Here is a 20,288-nt window from a genome sequence, read left to right on the forward strand (position 1 = left end):
TTTTGGTCTCTGTTTAAAAAAGTATGCACTAGTGGTTAAATGTTACGACATCTCTATTTTTAAGTTCTTTGTACATGGCTACAACCCAGAGATCATTTTTTTTCCTATGGTGCTCTTTACTTATTTATTTTTGGAAAGTTTGGTCTGTTCCATCTTTGACCTTCGGGTTTTTTCTTTTCTTTCTAAAAAACAACTAGGTATACCTTTCCCAGTACTAAACATACACACGTACTCACATGCACGATAAGCAATTCCCAGACTTGCTTTTCTGACAAATAAATCAGTGCTGGCAGATCTTTAAAGTGCCGGGCTTCTCAGTCAGTGTGGGGCCTGTCGCTGCCCGTGTGTTTCTCAGACAGCACCCAGCTCTTCCTGATGGGCACGCTCCCCACGTGTGCGACTAGTGAAATGGCGGATATACCTATTCCGACCCCTCCTGTCCCCGCAGTTATTACAGCTCCCCCATGCCCCCGCCCCCGCCCTGCTCCCAGCTTCTTGGGAGAATTACTACTCTCCCAGGCTTTTGGCCTCCCAGGGAAGTTGAAGAGCTTGGAATTAGTTTGCTTTCCCTCCACTCTTTGAAGGCTAAGGTTCGGTAGTCTCCCACCCCTTATCCACAGGAAATATGTGCTAAGCCCCCCAGTGGATGCCTGAAGCTGCAGATAGTACCAAATGCTCTCTGTATCGATACTATGTGTTTTCTTCTACACACATACCTTTCCACCTAAAGGAAGCACTTTTTGGCTTCTCTCTGGCATATCTGAGTCACCAGCATCACTATTCTTACACGTTGGGACCATTATTAAGTAAAACAGGGATTACTTGGCCACAAGCACTACGAGATCATGAGAGTCGATCTGAGGGGCCTATGGCTGGGAAGTGTCCGCGGTGTGGAGATGCTGGACCAAAGGGTGGTTCCTGTCCTGGGTAGGATGGAGCAGGACAGCATAAGATTGCATCACGAGACTCAGAACAGCACGCAACTTAAAGCTTATGAATTATTTATTTCTGGAATTTTTCTATTTAATATTTTCAGACCACGGTTGACTGAAACCACAGAAAGTGAAACCGCAGATAAGGGGGAATTGCTGTCATCAACCCTGTTTCTAAGGTCTCTTGGAAGAGTACACAGCTCGATGCCACTTCTCAGTCACCCACAGGCACGCACAAAGGTTAGCCCAGGGGAAAATGCAGATGTGTATATATTCTTATAGACCTAAAAGCAGGAGGAACTGCTTTTGGCACCTGACAGTGCTGTGTCCAAATTGCACCTCTCACTTGCTCTGTAAATATGCTTACTGTTGTCCCTCTGTGAACCTCAAAGCCCTAATTTGTAAGGAGGAAAGTGACCCCATTAAGAATACGGATTGTGTAAGTCATGAACAAGTGTGTTTTAGAAGAAAGGAGCAAGCATATGCATCCAATTATGTGGCAAGAAGTAGAATTTTCCTTTCCTTACCTACCCTAGTTTAGGTTAAAAGGTAAGGAATACGCAAGAAATATCACAAAGCAAGGGAGGAACACAGGGGACGCCCTGGTGACGCGCTGCTCTGCAGGAACTGAAGCACTGTTTAGAGTGCAGCTGCTTCTGCCCAGCGAGTCAGTGCGTGGGCCAGGGCACGTCTAGGACTATGCTGCTCCTTTCCACCTCTGCGGGGCTCCATGTCTAATGCTTGCACGCAGTCAACGGATGTCTGAACTTCGGCATGCTAGAGTCAGGAAGTGATAGATTTGAGTTTATTCCTGAGCCTCTGTGTCCTGCGCAGCTTCGCACACCCCATGTGAATGCTGCATGTGAGTTACTCATCGGAATTTACTACAGGGAATATCACATTTATTAATACTAGTAACTTGACCAGAGAAGCAGGCTCTGCGTCCCACACAAATGGACTTTTGAATTGAGAGAAAAGTCTTCTACAGTCTCCTGTTAAGTCCTTGTCTGGGAAAAAGCTATCTAGTTAGGAAATTATCCAGACCTGGTGATTTGCCCGGTAATGTTACAGCTTATTAATTTTTACTATTTCTATAGGGACAAGACAAGCAAAGACAAAGACATAAAATTCAAATCTGTCTACCAAGTGGATTTTGACCTAAGAGAGAGGGAAAGGGCCAGCTTTTCAGGGAGCTCGGAGAGTTTCTGCGGATAGATTCCCAAATCTGTGCCGCCTGACGGAGCACCGCTCTGAGCCGCATTTTATGCTTTCAGCATCTCCCCGGCTCCCATTCAACAAATCCAGCATCTAACTCACCATTTACCTCCCCTCCTGCTCTCTTCGCCCAGTTGTTACTATTTGTTACTCTTTTCTCCTCAGCAGATACCTTCATACTCACCTTGGACTCTCATTTTCATTCTGCCATCAGTCTCCTGACTCCTATCCTTCACATGGACACTGTCGTCTTCCCTTCCCTTCCCTTCCTTCTGTTACCACACCGCGGGACTCATCGCCCCACGCAGGTAGGCAACAGCTGCTTTGCTTTCTCTCTCTTCTCACAACTGCTCCCTTCTCACCCCCCCTCCCCCCCACACGCATCCTGGCCACTGAACTTCGTGAATCCCTGTGGGCATGTCATGCCCCTGCTCTGAAACTGCCTCCCTTAGCCTCCGTAACTGTTCTTGTTGTGAAGATCCGCTGTCTCAGGGGATCCATCCCTATTTCCTATCACTCCCTAACCCACTCCTTTATTCCACTCCCTTGCACAACTGTTTCACCCCGGCCTTCATATCTTTGACACTTACCCTCAGCTTCTCCATACGCAATGCCCCAATCCAAGCCTGCTATTTACATTCCTGCCCAAGTCTACATCTGTCACCAAATCTCCTTAAACTACTTTGTAAACTACTTACCTGTCCTGTCCCCAAACCACCCTCCATGCCCACCAGTTTAGTTGCTCTCTTTCAGGTTAGCCCTGTCTCTCTGGAGGACCACAGGTTATGTAGGGGCATCTACGCTGTATCTCATCTCCCTCCCCCGCCTACTCCTTCACCCTGCCCCCAAGCAGAAGGCACAGAAAGAGAGCAGTAATAAACTCCTGGAGATTCCAGCCTACACCTCGTGCCCTTGCTGAGGGTAAACTGTACATCCCAACATTCCTAACTTTACTGATCTTCATCACAGTTACATGGGGGCATGAAGATGTAGTACAGGACATTTAACGTGCCCCGCGTGCCTTTGAAAACGTCCTAAATAAAACCTTAGGACTTTCTTTGTTTCTTAGTTTCCTGTGTAGGAAGCTGCGGTGGAGTTGGAGGAGGAGAGGACTATTGGATTTAGATTTTCTCAGTCACAGACGGAAAAAAAATGCATCCATCCAGAGGGTCTTCGGACTGCAGAGGTTATGCAAAGAGGACGCTTTGGGGTACGTTTTCACATTCTTCCATTTGGAACCCACTGGAGCAAACTCTTGCCCCGCGCGGGGGGGCATGCCTTCCAAAAGCAATGGCTTAAATTGACATGTATGAGACTCAGATCGTCCTTGAGATGCAACTGTAATAGAAAACCAGGAGACCAAACAGGCGCCTGGCGCCTGCCGCCAGCAGGGGCTGGGGCAGCCCCGGAGTCGCCAGCTCCCGTCCGCAGCTTGCGGAACCCCCGCTAGGAGGCGCCCCGAGAGCGCCTGGTCCCCGCCCGCTACCGGAGGAGGGCTCGGATCCTCTCGGCCAGCCCCTGAGCTGGCCGGGGAGCAGATCGCAGGAGACGCGCGGCAGAGCGCCCGGGGCTGTCACAGCTGACGCGCTGCGCGCACTGAGCCTGGACCGGGGCATCTGGAGACCGCCGGCCACCACTCGCGCAGTTTTCCACCTGGGGTCCCTGTCCCAAGAAAGCAGCCGCCGGGGCGGACGGCGATGTCTGCCGGGACCCGCCGCAGTCCCCGGGGCAGCCGGGCGCAGCCGCTTGCGCCCCTCTGCTGCTTCTCAGCTGCGCTGGGGATGCTGTGGTCCCCCGCCTCACAGGCGTTCAACTTGGACGTGGACAAGCTCACGGTGTACAGCGGCCCAGAGGGCAGCTACTTTGGCTACGCGGTGGACTTCCACATACCTGCTGCTCGCAGGTAAGTCGCCCGGCGCCGGGAGTTCACGCGCGGGGGCGAACCCGGCCACAGGTTGCGGCTGTGCCTCTCTGCCCAGGGCCCGCGCCCGTCCCGCAGCCCGAGCGAAGGCGATTCCTGAGATTCCCGAGATTCCCTCTCGCTCTCCACTTAAGGTGGCGTCCTGCTCCCCGCCACTAGCCTCTTCTCTCCTCTGACAGGCTAAAGGTGCCTTGTGCCCTTTGAACGAGAGACCTGCCACTCGCACAGAACACGCCAGTGTTGGGGACTTCCCGTACAAGGACCCTTGCATTGCACAAAGGAGAAAGCCGGACCCAGCTGACTCCGGCCGATTAAGACAACGACCACAACCGGTCTGTTTAGACAGAGCCTGTAACAATTAAGTGTCTGGGCGCAAGTGCTGTCCGCCCGCAGCCAGCAGCTGGGCTCCGTCCTGTGCTCCCCCCACCGCCCACCCCTCTCCTCTCCTCTCACTGTAAGCACAGCTCCACCTAGAGAAGAGTTAGGACTATTTGCACCCTCTTCCAAACCAGGTTTCAGACGCCCGCAGGTTTCCAAGAGGAAATAAGGTTTGACAGTCGGTCCCTCATACATACGTTTCTGCCCGCGACCCCCGCACTAGTCCGAGTGGGCACGTGGCCGGAGACTGCATCTCCTGTGCGCGTTGTTGATTCTCACCGGTGGTTTTCTCCAACCCCTTCGCAGAGCGAGTGTCTTGGTGGGAGCGCCCAAAGCCAACACCACCCAGCCAGACATCGTGGAAGGGGGAGCCGTCTATCACTGTCCTTGGCCCGCCGAGGGGGCTGCGCGGTGCAAGCAGATACCGTTTGACAACACCAGTAAGTGATATTTGTCATTCCTAACCGCGGCCCCGGTTTCCAGCAGCCAGAGCCGTCCTAGAGCCACCCCTGCTTCCTTTGTACTCATTTGGCCTGCCCGATGGGTCTGTGTTGTGGGCTGCGCAGGTCCCTAGAGAAACCAGCTTTTTTAAAAAAGCCTGAGTGGGAGGAAAATGGTGAGTGGACCCCAGAGAGGGAACGATGTTTTGACCTGGAGTATTTGCATACATCCTAGTGATTTGCGTTTCCTCGCCGTCTGGAGACAGCATTTTCAGGGTGAGTGCATCCTCTGGAGAAGTGCAAACGTCCTACCCTAACCTTGACTCTGGAGAGAATTTGGTTGCTTCCCAAAGGCAGGTCTGGGAGAAGGCAGGCCCTTAGCATTGCCCAGACTCCGGAGGCAAGACCCAGACTTCGCTCCCTGTTGTTGTTTAATTCTTTACAGAAAGAAAGAATTTTCTTTCAAAATATTGGACATTGGAGGCAAACTAGTACAGGCAGAGTGTGGATGGATTACATTCATTTCCAAAATCCCTAGACACATGTTTCTTATTTAATTAAAGGGAAAATACATTTTAAACAATTCAGGCTGGTTATGTTTCCTCTGGTGTTTTCTCTTTGGGTCCTGAGAAAACAATTTAAATGTAATGCTTTCAAAAACCATTAACACTGAATGTTTTAATTTGTACCTCCACAACTTTATGAATTCAAAGGTATATGTTATAGGAAAGCAAATACCTCTTTTCTGAAAAATGTGACTATGTCAGCTCAAATAATGTTCTTCAATGAACAATCATTTAAATTTGCACCACACAAATATTTTATGACATCATGCTTCATTATTATTTCATTAGTGTACAGTTAGAATTTAGGTAGGAAAACAATTTCCATAGAATTTTGGTGAAATTGGATAGGTGGTATTTACCTGTTACTCTAACTAATTTGCATTTTTTTATTTTAATGGAGAAAATAATTGCAATTCTATGTCTATGGAAATAATTTCAAAGAAATACTATACAAGCATTACCTTGAGTTATGACCAAATTAGGAAAATATGTTACATTTGCAATGAAATATTAGGAGACAAGCTAGTGCAATTATGGCCATTAAATAAATAGGAGATAATGAGAATGTCGAGAAGAGGTCAGTGTTACCTGGAGCAGGAGCAGGGGTAGATGGCGTCTTCTGTCCGGGTTCTGAAAAAGACCTGATTTCTGAAAGTATTTTAAATATGTCTTATTTTACTTCTAAATGTACAGGGTTTTTTTCTTGATAGATAGATGCACTAGTCCTACTATTACTCTTAGCAACTATAACCACAGTCGTTTGAGGATTCACAAGGGAAAGCAACAGGAAGGGAGGTGGATGTTTCTGAAATAACAGAAAAAAATGAAAAAGAAAAAAGCAAGGCAGAGGAGGCCACAGAACATTTCTGAGAAATGAATGGTCCATGATGGAATGAACAAAGCCTGCGGGGAGCTTCACTAAGAGAGAATATAATCATTGAGAAAAGAAAGTTCCCCAGTTAGCCATCAGGGGGTACTGTGGGCCCAGGAACCTTAGTTGCTGTTTGGAAAGGCCTGAGAACAGCAAGGGTGGGGGAAAAGGAGTCAGATGACCTAGGCTCAGGTGCTTGCTACTGAGTGGCTGCCAGTACTATACACATCTTTCCTGCCACTTTACCCATGCACCCCGGAGATGATGGAGGTGCCAGTAGCTGCCATTTGCTGCGAAGCTGTGAAAAAGAGGAAGGGAAAGCAGGAGCCAGTAGAGCTATTTCCAGCTTCAGCATCTGTTCTCTCGGTAGAATATGATCTTGCAACCAAAGATAAAAGGCAGAAACAAAGGCACTGCTGACTGTGTGTCTTGCAGTCAGTGTTACCAGATGCATTACATTTATTGATCACCTACTAGGTACCAGCCATTTTTACACACTATTTCTAATCCATAAAACTAAACAACCATGTGAAATTCATTTCATGCATAAGGAAACTGACATCAAAGGTGTTTAAAAAATGGTAAGAAGTAGATGCAGGGTTGGGAAAGAGGTCTGTCTGCTCCCAAACCGGCCTGTTCACCCTGTCTTCCTTCCTCATGGAACTGGACCTGAGGCACTGTTCACCTTCCAGTCCCCTCCTCCATTCCCTCACCCCAATGTTAGCTTCACATATATCAATTTAAATGATCCTATAGAGAAGCTCTGGAGGGAAAAGCCCTTGGGTAGAGGGTTGTGGAAACCAGAGATTGTAGAAGCAGCCTTTGTCTTGGTGGGAATAATAGGTTGCATATGCCCTCTGGTTTGCCGCAGCTCCCGCCAGCCTGCCGCTCACTGTCCTCCTCAGCAGCTATGTAGTCTCCCCACAAGGAGGAAGGAAAGCTCTCTGCTTGACAACGTAGTAGCTCCGACTGCTGGACGTCCACAAACTGACATTCATGTAATGGTGTGATGTTTCAGGAATATGTAAATATATTTATATATTCCTGAATAATATATATAATTGCAAATATTCCTCTGTAAAGGTAGTCATGACTTCCCCTGTCTTTACCTTGTCTGTTTTGACTATTATATCTGAATTCAAGACATTCTAAGTAAATTTGACCTTTTTAATGACATTGCTGCAACTTGTTCAGGCCCCTGGGGTATCTACGATGGTAACATACTGAATTCTCTCCGCCTAGACACTGAAGGAGGCTGGCCTGTAATTTAGTTCCTGAATCTGGTTGTGATCTTGAACCTCAGTTTATTTTTAAGGTCAACTGCCTTTTTTTTTTAAACTGCCTTTTAGTTTAAATTTTTTCATTAAATAATCATTTTACATTATCATATAACTTGGATTTTTTTATTACTTCTCATCATAAATGCAACAAGAGAGGAAGCTGGGAATGAATAGCCTAGCACTTCAAATGCACGAATACTATTAAAATCTGTGGTCCTTTCAAGTATGGTAAAAGGAAACTTTAGGGAAGCATATGGTGGTGGGGGAGGTGCAAAGTGCAAAGAGTAGATAATTTTCCTGCTCTGTACAAAATCAAGTGTTTCCAAAAAAACACTTCTCTCATCTCCCCTCTGTCTTTCCCTTTTACTTCACTGGAAGAAAATCCCCCCACCCCACCCCCATCAGCAACTCGATTTCTTTCACTTTTGCCTCAGGAACTCTCTCAACTCTGCCCCATCCTAACTTAAATCATCACATCTGCCAAATTCATTTCTTCTTTTTCTTACATTTTCTAAACCCGTGTGTGGATTAGATAAAAACTGCTGGATGACAGCCCTCCCGTGAAAGGGGGATGTGAATGAAACAGAATGAAATAGACACCTATCTGTGGAGTGGGGAAAGGGCAAATTGCAACAATTGTAACTAAAGCATAGTACACAAATATTTGGTTGTTTTAAAATGCTCAAATGAAACATTTAGAAGAGGAAGTTAAGACATGTGCTCATTAATGATAATAATCATAGCACTAATGATGGAGAGAAAATACAGCTGGGACCCACCTGCAATTAGGGACCCAGATAAGGAGTGAACAGGAAGAGGTGGGAAGTGCCATTGAGATTTGGAAGTCTTTTGAGAAAGACTGGTAGGATTTGGCTGACCTTAATTTAGTACCTTTGTGAAAAACAAATAAACAACCTCCTCCCCCCCCCCCCCCCCCCCCGCCGCCATTAAAAAGAACCATAGTGCCTTAAAATGGAGATAATTTGTTTAAGATATTCAAAAGTCTGGAATGGTAAAATTTTTGTTGGAATTGTGTTTTGGCTTGGAGACCAGAAGCCTTTGGTTTTTTTTCTGGGGGGGGGGTCTGTTTTATTTTGTGTTGAGCGAGCCCACAGTAAGAAGCCCCGTGGAGCATCTGGCGCTGTGACTGGTACAGGGCTGCTTTTTGAAAGTCGTGGGTGTGCCCTTTTTCTCCTGTGAGGGTTGGGAAACATATTGGGCACATAAGTCTTGCTTTTCCAACTTCCTCAGAAAGAAAGCAGTTTTTGTTCAGGAACAAAGAAAAGAAAAATGTAGGACAGACCTACCCAAGTAAATGACAGAGGAAATAACACCAATGTGACAAACTCAGTGAGAACTGAAATCTGGGCTCTGGAAAGTTCAAATGAAAATGAAAAAAAAAAAATAGGGAGGGGAGAAGGCAGCCCAGAGATAACCTGCTCCTTTTAAGAATGAATAAACCCATCTATTAGGGCAGAAGCTTACACTGCTAAGTACCGATCTCACTGAGTCACCGAGGTGGCTTAGCAGGATGGTTTACTTATTCTCGAAGCGATTCGAGACTGCGACCATGCCGATGAGTTGGCCTGGCAGAGGCAGCCGAATTTCCGGAATGTCTCCCAGTCGGCTCAGAACTCCATGTGACAGAATGCAGTCGAGTCCTGATATGAGAAAGGAGAAGGCAGTGGACCCTACATCACATAGCAACTGAGGAAGCAATTAGAAAAAGGAAGTCCTTGAAACTCCAACCAGAAATGGGAAACAGATCTGCTCGACGGCTAGTTGAGTTGTATGAGCATTAGGCACCTGTTGTTTAATCTGCAAAATTCTTTCAAGAAGTTGGAAGTCTGTGTGATGGAACAGGCTTTCGGGCGTCTGGCAGGAATGGTCGGTGTAGCAGTGGCTGCGGCTTTCTGGGAGAAATGTAGGAAACTCTTGAAATTATTCTGGAAGCAGAAAAATGCACTTTGACATTTAAGCTGGCCTGTTGGTTGAGATGTGCGCATTCCAACTTTGCCTGTTGTGTAAGAGTCTTGTATCTGCGATTGTGTTGAAGGGAGTTTGCCAGTATTTCCCAAAGCTTGTCTGTGCCCTGACTGACACCATCCAGATACACAAATATGGATTTTCAAGGGAGGGAGTTAAAAGAGTAATTATCGATCATATTAAAAGCATTCACTTAAAAATTTAATTTGCCAAATTCAGCTTAAATCTGTCTTCACAAAATCATATTTAGTGTATCAAGAAAGGTCTACTTGTATGATAAAATCCTAAAATATATTAAAAATAATTTTAATTCTGGGTTATGTTATACAGAGATTTAAGGTAGGTAAGCAAATCAGGACTCACAAATAGACAATCTATACTGAAAACATTCTACCTGCTCCACTGGGGTTAGTCTGTGCGGACTTGATCCAGTTTGGAAAGAATGTTGCATCTCTGATATTTAGGGTATTGCCTCAAAGGTCTGCCGAACTGAGGAACGCTTCTACATCCACAAGCATCATTCAAAGCGATTACGTGGCCTTTTAATTGTTAGTAAAATGAAGACATAGATTACAAAAATAAATCTTTATAGGAGTAGCTGCCAGGCATTGGGAATAGGAAAGAGGAGCTGTCTGCAAAGAGTCAGAACAAGGGAGTTTGGGGAGGTGATGGAAGTTTCTGTGTCTTGATTGTGGTGGATTCGTTTGTATGTATTTGCCAAAATCCATTGAACTATACATCACCAAGAGTGAATTGTACTGCACGTGAATGGAAAAGTGAGAAAAGAAGATGTTAGGGAGAACGCTGGAGAGTTACATGTTCGATCTGATGATTGAATGTGGCTTTGTGGCCATTGCTCTGAACCTGTGGGCAGTCAGCTCTTGGACCACAGGAGGGTCTGAGAGTTAATGACTGCAAGTTCAAGGACATGTGACCCCTGAGTGCTCAGGGTCCTGCTTCTAAGTGAGGGTGATGATTAGTCAGATCATCATATGACCTTCTTTATTATTCTTTGAATAAGGAGGCTACGTTCAGAATGTGTTTGATAGGAGAACCGCGATCGAAAGCATGGGGAGGAAGGGCGGGTCTCTGTAATGAACAGCCGCACTCATGTAAGTCTCACATCCTTACTGAGACTCAGACATGGCCCCTCGGTGATAATCACTCAGTGAAGAAGGTCCAGCTTCAAACACATTGTTGTAGTTATCAAAATTAGTATAACTGCACTGCAGAGCATTTACTTATTAACCTTAGGTCAGTTTTGTTCTTTAGTTCTGATATTTACCATACGGACACAGATTTGGATATGACATTGCAGAGCCTCTCTATCAGTCTGCCCTGCTTTCCAGGACACATAGGGATTAGATCAAACCATAGGAATAGGTTTAAACAAGGACCCTACACAGCCCACATTACACACAGCATCTCACCCCAGGTGTAGCGGTGACAAGTCAACTCCTCCAGCCAGGTTATAGCTCCGTTTCGGATCTGTCTCAATTATCATCCTCTATGATTTGCCCAGATGTCTCCAGCGAGGCCACCTCCCTCTTTTCACACGGCGTACACACCTTATCTTCATAGCATAGCATACCACCGCCCAGCGTCTCTCTCCCAGGTGTGGCACGTACACATGTGTGCCCACTCACTCTGGGTCCACGTTCTGCTCTGGTGCGTCTTTCTCAGCCACCCAGAACATCTTAACTTCCAGAAATGATTTGCTGGAACATCAGGCTTCCTTCTTCTTATAATTCTGAACAGGACGTATGTCTCAGAAATTCATTCTCAGAAATTAATAAAGTTACTGCAAACCCTTTTTCAGAAGAAAGGGCATAACACTAAAAAATAGTATTTTCAAATATCTTCAGTATTAATAGTCAAGTCAATTATGGCATAATCCAACAATTAAGTATTGTATAACCATAAACATGAAGTTTTTCAAGAATCATGATGATAATATGGGAAAATGCTTTTGTATTAATGTTAAGTGAAAACATAAACTTCAAAATTGTATCTGCAGTCTTAAAAGAACAGAAGAAGGACTATGCAACCCCTTTGGAAATGGCTGTATTCACTCCCCTTTCATGTTAGTTAGGTTTCCATAGAGAAACAAAACCTACAGGATGTACATGGAAAGGAAGAGATTTACTCTCAGGAACCGGCCCACACAGTTGCAGTGACTGGGAAGGCCCGCGGTCTGCCACGTGCAAGCGGGAGACACAGGACGGCCGGCCTTACGACTGAGGCTGAGGAGGCCAAAGGCGTAAGAGCTAGTTGTGCTGAGGGCAATAGCAGATCGGTGCCCCAGCCCTGGCAGTCCGACAGAAAGGCCAGATTCTTTTCTCTTCTTCCTTGTTCTATTCAGACCCTCAACAACTTGGGGAGGGCAAACCACTTTAGTTTGTCCACCAAGTCAACTTCTAATTTCACCTGGGAACACCCTCACGGACCTGGCCACCCTGTGATCCAGGCAAGCTGACACATAAAATTGACAGTCACGCCATCTATGAGACTCACAGTGCATATTCTCCTAGAAAAGGCACTGAGAATTTATGAACAAATAAATTCAGCCACTGGATACATACAACAGGATATTAATTCTCCTCACGTTTCTTAGGCCAGAGCATGCCCGGGTGTTGCTGTAGTAACAATGGCCCCACATCTCTGGCTTGAGACAACCAAAGCTTATTGCTCACCCACACTCTATGTTTAATATGAGTTGGTAGAAATGCCTTCCATGTTCCAAGGTCCAGAAGATTGTCTGGACCTGTGGCCACTCTGATTTTTGCCCATGGCCTCTTATAACAAGTTCTGTGAACTGACTGCCCGATAAGAAGATTGCGAATTAATCTCTTCTGGCTTTCGTAGCGTACTCGGCTTTACTCAAAAGCAGCTTTACTCACCCGAGGACATGGAAAATGAAGGTTTCTGTTGACATGTGCTTTTAAGATGTGGCAGACTGCTCCGTGTCTGGTAAAGCTTCTGCCGGGAATTGTCATTTATTTCTTCTCCTCACATTTGGTAGTCCACAGCACGCCTAGACGGCTAGCCATGCCAACTTACTCAGATATCCAACACTTTATTTACCCATGCCTATCAAAATTGTATCTGCAACCCTTATAAGAATACTAGGAAAGAAGTGCAATAAAAGAGGTTTTCTTTGGAAATACAGTTAAAACAGGTTTTCTATTTCTAATGGGTGTAGTTGGCAGGACATATTTTTGGGACGTGGTGACAGCTCTTTGGGGCTACAGTCCCAATGCCCACAGCTATGGCAGAACGCAGACACTGTTTCAACAGATGGGAAGATAAGTGAGACTTTTATAGCAACAGTCAGTCCTCAACCTGCTCCGGCTGGTCTTCACTCTCCACCACAAATTGCATTGTCTGGGAAGATGGGGCGCCCTTCATTCTCTCACTTGGGCTCCTTGAGTGACTTCTTACTAAATCGTCATGTCTTTTCCCCTTTAAAGTACCTTTTGGTTAATTTTGACCCATTTTTATTTCTAAAGATGTACTCTAAAGGGAACAGTGGAGTTGAAAGTAAAGCTTAGTGTTAGCAAACAGTAGAGTTTAATTTCAGTGACTAGAAGAGTGTTGGTGACTTTCCAAGAGCAAATGCTGTCTTAGATGCTGCAAGGGTAGCCGTGAGCAGAGCCCAGGGCCCCGCCCTTGTGGGCCACACAGTGAACGACCAGTGATAAGCTGAGAAAAAGTAAGGTAAGGACAAGAGCACAGAGAGTGGCGTGTATGTGTACGTTCATTTTCGATTGAGTGGAATATTAGCTTCCTGTTGCCACAGTAACAAATTACCATATACTTACCAGCTTTAAATAGCACAGTTTGATTTTCTTACACTTCTGGAGGCTAATTTCTAAAACAGGTCTCACTGGGCTGAAGTCAAGGTATTGGCAAAGCTGTGTTCCTTTCTAGAGGTTCTCAGGGAGAATCTGTTTCCTTGCATTTTATTTTCTGGTTTCTCGCGGCTTCTATTTTCAAAGTCAGCAGTGTCAGGCTGAGTCTTTCTCACAATCTTAGGTCTCTGGTTTTCCTTTTCTGCCTTCTACTTTCACTTTAAATTATCTTTGTTATTACATTAGCCGCACCCAGATATCCAGGATAATCTTCCCTATAGGAAACAGTGATAGAAAATGAGACCAGACAGCTAGATATAAGTGAGATTATATGTACCTTAAAGGCCTGGGCATGGACTTCGAATTTTATTCCAAGAGTGATGGGCAGCTGATAGTGCTTTTAAAGGTGTAGACAAGCAACATAATTTGAATTATGTTTTTAAAAGGATCAGTGTAATAGACCGTAGGCAAGCAAGAATGGAAGCAAGGAGACTAGTTAGGACGCAGTCCTGTTGCCAGGGATGGAAAAGTATGATTTGGGTTGAGGGATAGCAGTTAGGATTGAGTAATGGTTGGATTTGGGATTGGTTTGAAAGCACAGTTGGTCGGACTTCATTATGGATCAGATAAAGGGTACAGAAGAAAGAAAATGTTGACCTGAGTGACTGGAGGAATGGGACTAAGACAGGAAACAGTGGAGAAGGAGCAAGTCTTGGAGAAGATATTAAGAGTTGAGTCCAGATATGTGAAATCTGAGATGCTTATTAGACATCCAAGTGATGTCAGATGGGCGTGTGAGTAAATAAACCCAGAGTTCAGGCAAGAGGCTGGAGATTTAAATTTGGAAGTCATAAGAATGTAAATGATCTTTAAGACCATGACTTAAGCAGTGAGTATGAATGGAGGGGAGAGGAGAGGAGAAGCAAAGAGAAAAGATGGGGAAAGGGGAAGGAAAGGAAGAGAAGGGGAGGGAAGAAGTAAGATCTAGGTTGAGATTGAATCCTGGAGCCAACTGACATTTAGAGAAATATCAGAGAATTGAGAAGGATGTATAAAAACACTGATATTAATATTAAATTAATGTTAATTCTTGCACATATGCTATCATTTAGTGGACATTAAATATGATGAAGTGAAGCTAAAATGATTATTGAGGTTTGGGGCATGAGAACTGGGACAATGGCTGGAGGTTGGCAGGTAATCCATGTCTTGTTGGAGGACACTCAGTCTGAGATGGGACGGGAACTGCAGGTGGACAGGAAACCTAGTCCAGAATCTTCAGTACTTCATCCCCCGAGGTCCAGCTGCGTCACGAAGTAGTTCGCCCCTGCAGCTTTACTTGTGTGATGTATCCACCTGGAATACTTTTTCATCTCTTTTTATCTTTTTTTAAAGTCCTGTTTATCCTTCAAGATCCTATTCAGATTTCACATCCTTCCAAATCCATTCCCAGTTCTGCCCAATGACATGAATTCTTTCCTCATCTGGACTGTTCTGTGTTTCAGATAGGTCTTTACTGAAACCCCTTACTCAGTGCATCCTATACTGTGTTTATCTGTACTTGTACCTGCAGCGTTGTTGAGGCCGTGGAAAACAGGGCTATGTTTTTAATTCACTTTACAATTTTTAGACTTTTTGTACAAAGAAGGTATGCTGTATATGTATTGCATGTGTATACAATGCAATAGCTTATCTTAACAGTGGTCAGAAATACAGGCTGGAGATCGTACAAAAGCTCAGCCCCAGACACATTCACCCTGCACGGGAGTGTCGGATGCACTGGAGCGCTAGGTGCCGCAGATAGGCGCGCGGGAGCGTTTGGCTTTGGGAAGTGGCCCCAGCGTCTTGCTAAAATTAGCGCCTCCGTTGGAGTGATCAAAACTGGTATCACACGTAATGTAAGTTCTAGATTATACCCAGTTTTAAGGTACATATAGGCAAACTTACTATCTTCTTTTTTAGCTTAGAACTTAAATTCTTTTTTAGCTTAGAACCACACACACACACTGACCAGGGTCTCAGAGAAATACGAGGTTTGAAGGTATCATACATACATGTGGTTGGCATAAATTACTTTCTAAGCATTTTTTCCTGTTTTGTTCACAAATGGTTTGTCAAGCTTGGGAGAAAATATTCGGCATCGTGGCTACACCTTAGATCGTAGTACAGCATGTACCAAGCTAGTCACAGATACGTATGTTCTGCGTAAACTCTGTCCATCCATGACAAGCATTTAGTAAAGATAGTTCATCTGGAAAGGAAGTTAAATTAAATAATTCAAAATGAATGTGGTGCATATGCACAAAAATGTGGTGTTTAGATTGAGCTTACAAAAAGAAGTCAGGCCTCAGCAAGGCAAGCTAAAATTCAGACTTTCTCTCCGTGGGATGCGTTAGGCCTTCATCCTACATTGTATGCCCACTGTTTTGGACATTGTGCTTTGGTCCATTTTTATTAATCCCTCTAAACTCCAACACAGGGTGGGGCAAAAGTAGGTTTACAGTTGTTCATGTGAAAAACCATACAATAATTAGCAAGCAATACAAGAATAAACTTTTGTGTACTTACAACTGTAAACCTACTTTTGCTTCACTCTGTATATATCTATTGTATATTGCATAGATACAATACACAATTATCCTCCAGTTGCTGTATACAAATCTAAAGACTATATAATACATTCAAATAAAATTTTCAAGGTAGATTTTACTTTCTTGCCATGAGAGCAAAATTAATTAAGGAAAATGTGCAGTAAAGCTAAGGGAGGGGTGGTAAAGTAAACTGTGGAATTTTCACTCTTGAGGAATAATCACACTACTGTGTGGAAAAGGAAAAGACCCAGGCATTTAATTGAAGATCATTTCCCACCACCATGCAAACTAAAAACAGCAGCAAAAACCAACGATAGACAAAGCTATTTTGGCTCATGAAAAGGTTGTGAGGCCATGATACAGGCCCACAATCTCTTATCTGCAATTCTAAAATCCAAATAGCCCTAAATACAAAAAAATATTTTTGTGACTCATTCGGTGTCAAAACCTCTCTTGACTTGACCTGACAGGAAGTGAAACATAGTCTTTTTCTTTTTTGTATGAATAGTTGTGCATTTTGCTAATGACATATTCATGGTTATGTGACATCATATATGGTGTTTATATGATCAAACACTTTCTAAGATCAAAAACATTAAAAAAAATACTATAAAGGAGTGGCCAGTTAGGAAAAAGAAGTCATGAAGCCAATGAGGAATGTCTTGTGAGTTGGAGTGAAAAGAAGACTGAAATTTGAAGACTGACTTGGCAACAGTGAGTTCTTGCTGACTGAAAGAAGCGGCTGGAGTGTGTCAAGAGAAAAGGAGACCAACAGGAGGCAGTCGTCTGTAGAGTCATTTTTTCCCTAGGAGTTGTTTTTTTCTTTTTTTTAAATCCTTACTCAAGGACATTTTTTTTCATTGCTTTGTAGAGAGAAAGGAAGGGGGCAATGGAGAGAGAGAGAGAGAGAGAGAGAGAGAGAGAGAGAGAGAGAAACATCGATGTGAGAGAGAAATATCGATTGGCTGCCTTCTTGTACATGCCCCCACCGGGGATTGAACCACAATCTAGTTAGGTGCCCTGACAGGGAATCAAACCCATGACCTTTCAGTCTACAGGACCACACTCCAACCAACTGAGCCACACCATCCAGGGCCTAAGGAGTTTTGTTAAAGATGTGACCAGAGAAATGTAACAGTCGATAAGCTCTTACAGCGTAGTCTAATAGGAATTATTTGGTTGAGAGGGAAACAATGATGACTGGAGAAGGGGTATATGCAGGAACAAATTCCTAAGAAGATAAAAAATGATGGGTGGAATTCTTGTACAGATGGAAGTGTGGGCCTTGAAGGGGCACAAAGTCAATTCCTCAGTGACAAAGAAGGCAGAGTAAGGGGACAACTGAGAGTAGGTTGATGAGTTTTTTGAGAGAATGAAGAAAATAAATTTTTAATTTCTTGCATTTTCTCAGTGAAATAAGGAGCAAGACAATCAGCTGAGAATGAGGCGGTAGAGAAGGTTGGGAGAAGGAGAACATGTAAGTAGAAATGGCAGAATGGCAGAATAAGTTGAGTGATAGGATAACCAGGCAGAACACAGGGACCACATGAATTATAAATCTTTATTTATTTGTAGAAGGAATACATTTTTGCCTGTGCTTACCCTATAGGATGGTCCTACATGATTGGGTGGAATTTAAGATCTCCCAGAGGACAATTCCATCTTGGGTGTTAATCTTCCATAAGGATACATTGTGGACACAGAAGGTTTGAATTCTGAATTGCCTGTTTTCTGTAACATTGGGAATGGTGATTTTTTTAGACCACAAAATGAGCCATCTTGGTAGAGGATGATTAGGACCCCTTTTACTACAACATATTCTGGCAACGGGGGCGACATCCCAAGGACAATGCAAGCACACACCAAGAGCTAGTGTAAATGCATTTTCAAGTGCTATTGAGAGGCAAGTTTATACAACCTTCATCCTGAAACCCAATCATATCCTGTATTTAAAAACATTGCTTTGAGGTCATATTGAAGAGATTTATGTCATTTAGTCTGCTTCCTGAGGTTCCCATGCTGAGAGGTTTTCATTACTTCTTGAAGTAAATAAATTATTGGGCACTAAACAGAAGCATGCTGTGCCCTGCCAATTGGAAGGTGACATATAAGCCATATTGAGATTTCTCATTTCCCCAACTGTATCTATAACAAGATATTTGATCCCAGGTCATTCTTCCAATGTGAGAAAAACCTAGAGATGAGAGATGGTACAAAAAATTCAAGGAGCGGAAAGAAAAGCACTATGGTTGGGAATGATGAGAGATGATGCTGGAAAGGTCAAAGTGGTATAAGCCTGGTTTTAAGAATTTTTGCATTTTAGAAAGAACTCTGGCTTCAGGATAAAGAGTGCTTTTGAAGGTGACAAGCCTGGAGGAAGGGAAATCAGTTAGGAGGCCATTGTAGAAACTGGTGCTTCAAGACGGTGGTCACAACTGGGAAGCGACAACACAGATGGGTAGAAATAGATGGACTTGTCAGAGCTTTAGAAGGGAGAATCAATGGGAACTGATTTCTGAATAGGATTTGGGAGAGGAGGCTCAGCGATTGTCAAGGATGCGTTCCAACCTGCTGGCTTGGGTAATGGGACTGCCATGTGGAGAACAAGACAGGCATATCCTCCGACCTCACAATATTTAAGTCCAGTGGATGAAGGGATCAGTGCCTGCCAGTTCTAATCTAGGGATACATACTCTGACAGCAGGAAGTGAAGAAGGGGTTAGCTGTGCAAAAGAAGGGCTCCTGGCCATGACCCCCTGGGGGTGGGGCTCTCTGTATCAGGGAACGCTTTTCAGAGAGCGTTATCATTACAGGGCAGAGCTGAGAGTGGGCTCTGTGTGTGTGTCTGAGCATGTGTCTGCCTTGGGCGTGGATGAGATGAGAGAGAAATCGGCCCTCGTTAGTGTGGATGAGGTGGCGTGACTTGTATTAGATGAGGTCTTAGTTGATGGCTCAGTCTCCACGTAATAGCTCTGCCTTTCAGATTTTTGTGTCATACTAGGGGAGTTCTTGTTTGGTTTTATTTTTAATCTGATCTGTGGATGGCTTGCCATTTCCCTTTGGAGAGATGATGTTTTTCATCTCTTAAAATTTGATTCTCTAGCTGCATCATATAAATTAACAGAACACACCCCCAAATCTCATTTGCATCTTACCCACAAAAATCCATATGTATGTCCAGAACAGACTACATACAACCTGAATCAACTTACATATGAAAAACATTTAAAATGATATTTATTATATGATGTAGAAAACTCATTTATATTTATTGCTTAGGAAAGTTCTGAATACCATTCTCTAGGCACTATTGGTTACTAAAAACAGGAAGTAGGAAATGGGATCTCTGTTCTTGGGAAGATGATGTAGATGTGGAAATAATTGAGGCAGAAAATTTATATTCTCATTTGGATCAGGAAAACTATATAACAGGAAGATTGTGATACATTGCTGACTATTGCTATCCCAAACCCACATTTATGAGTATTATTATTAGAACTCTAAAAGCATACATTCAGCTCATTTAGCTTTCTTAGTTACTTGGTTACATATGGAAGTGAACATTAGGTAGTGATATGAAAAATTTTAAATGGTGATAGTTTAGATTTAAAATAAAAATTTTATGATTTTCACAGAAGAAATGTATTAAGCCAAAGGAATGAGCTTGAGTGGCTAGATGGTTTTACCAGCCTTAACAGCAACTGTGTCCAGGGCGTAGGGTTCCAACAGCCTTTCACTGACTACCTCAAATAATTCTTTATGCAAGTTTTGTTACTTTCTATTGTTTGAATTTTTAAAAACAAAAATCTGAAAGATTTTCAATTTGAAAAAAAATTGGGGGCTCTACATCTTAAAACAGGTTCTTAAGGAAGTGATTTGGATTGGTTGGGAAACAACTAGTGGAGTTTTGGAATTCCAAAGGAATGGAAATTTGCAAGAGAAATGTCATGTATGAAGTCTGGGAGTGAGGCCCAGTAAAGAACAGAGAGGAGGGTACCCGGATGGAAGGAAACATTATACCTAGAGATCAGGTATGGTGTCTGGGACCCATGGTGTGGGGGGCAAGGTATTTAGATTTGATCTACTAGGTAGAGACAGGAAAACTAGTGTGTGTATGTGCGTGCACACATATTCGTATATAGTATATATACAGTATAAATAATAAATTTCAGTTATATAGAATATTCTTACTGGAATAACACACTTCTGACCATTGATGGATGAATGATAAAGAAGAGGTTTTACACACACGGGAAT

General features: G+C 43.8%; 1 protein-coding gene across 1 annotated transcript in view; it reads left to right on the forward strand.

Annotated features, from left to right (window-relative positions):
• The first annotated feature begins 3,681 nt into the window (after positions 1 to 3,681).
• Positions 3,682 to 20,288, forward strand: part of ITGA8 (integrin subunit alpha 8) — a 176,908-nt gene continuing 160,301 nt past the window's right edge. Inside the window, exons 1-2 of the mRNA XM_024578009.3 lie at positions 3,682 to 4,050; positions 4,753 to 4,886. Coding sequence (XP_024433777.1) covers positions 3,845 to 4,050; positions 4,753 to 4,886 — 340 coding nt within the window. The 5' untranslated portion in view covers positions 3,682 to 3,844. The remainder of the gene's footprint in view (positions 4,051 to 4,752; positions 4,887 to 20,288) is intronic.

Source organism: Desmodus rotundus, chromosome 4 (genome assembly GCF_022682495.2).
Source record: "Desmodus rotundus isolate HL8 chromosome 4, HLdesRot8A.1, whole genome shotgun sequence".
NCBI lineage: Eukaryota > Metazoa > Chordata > Mammalia > Chiroptera > Phyllostomidae > Desmodus > Desmodus rotundus.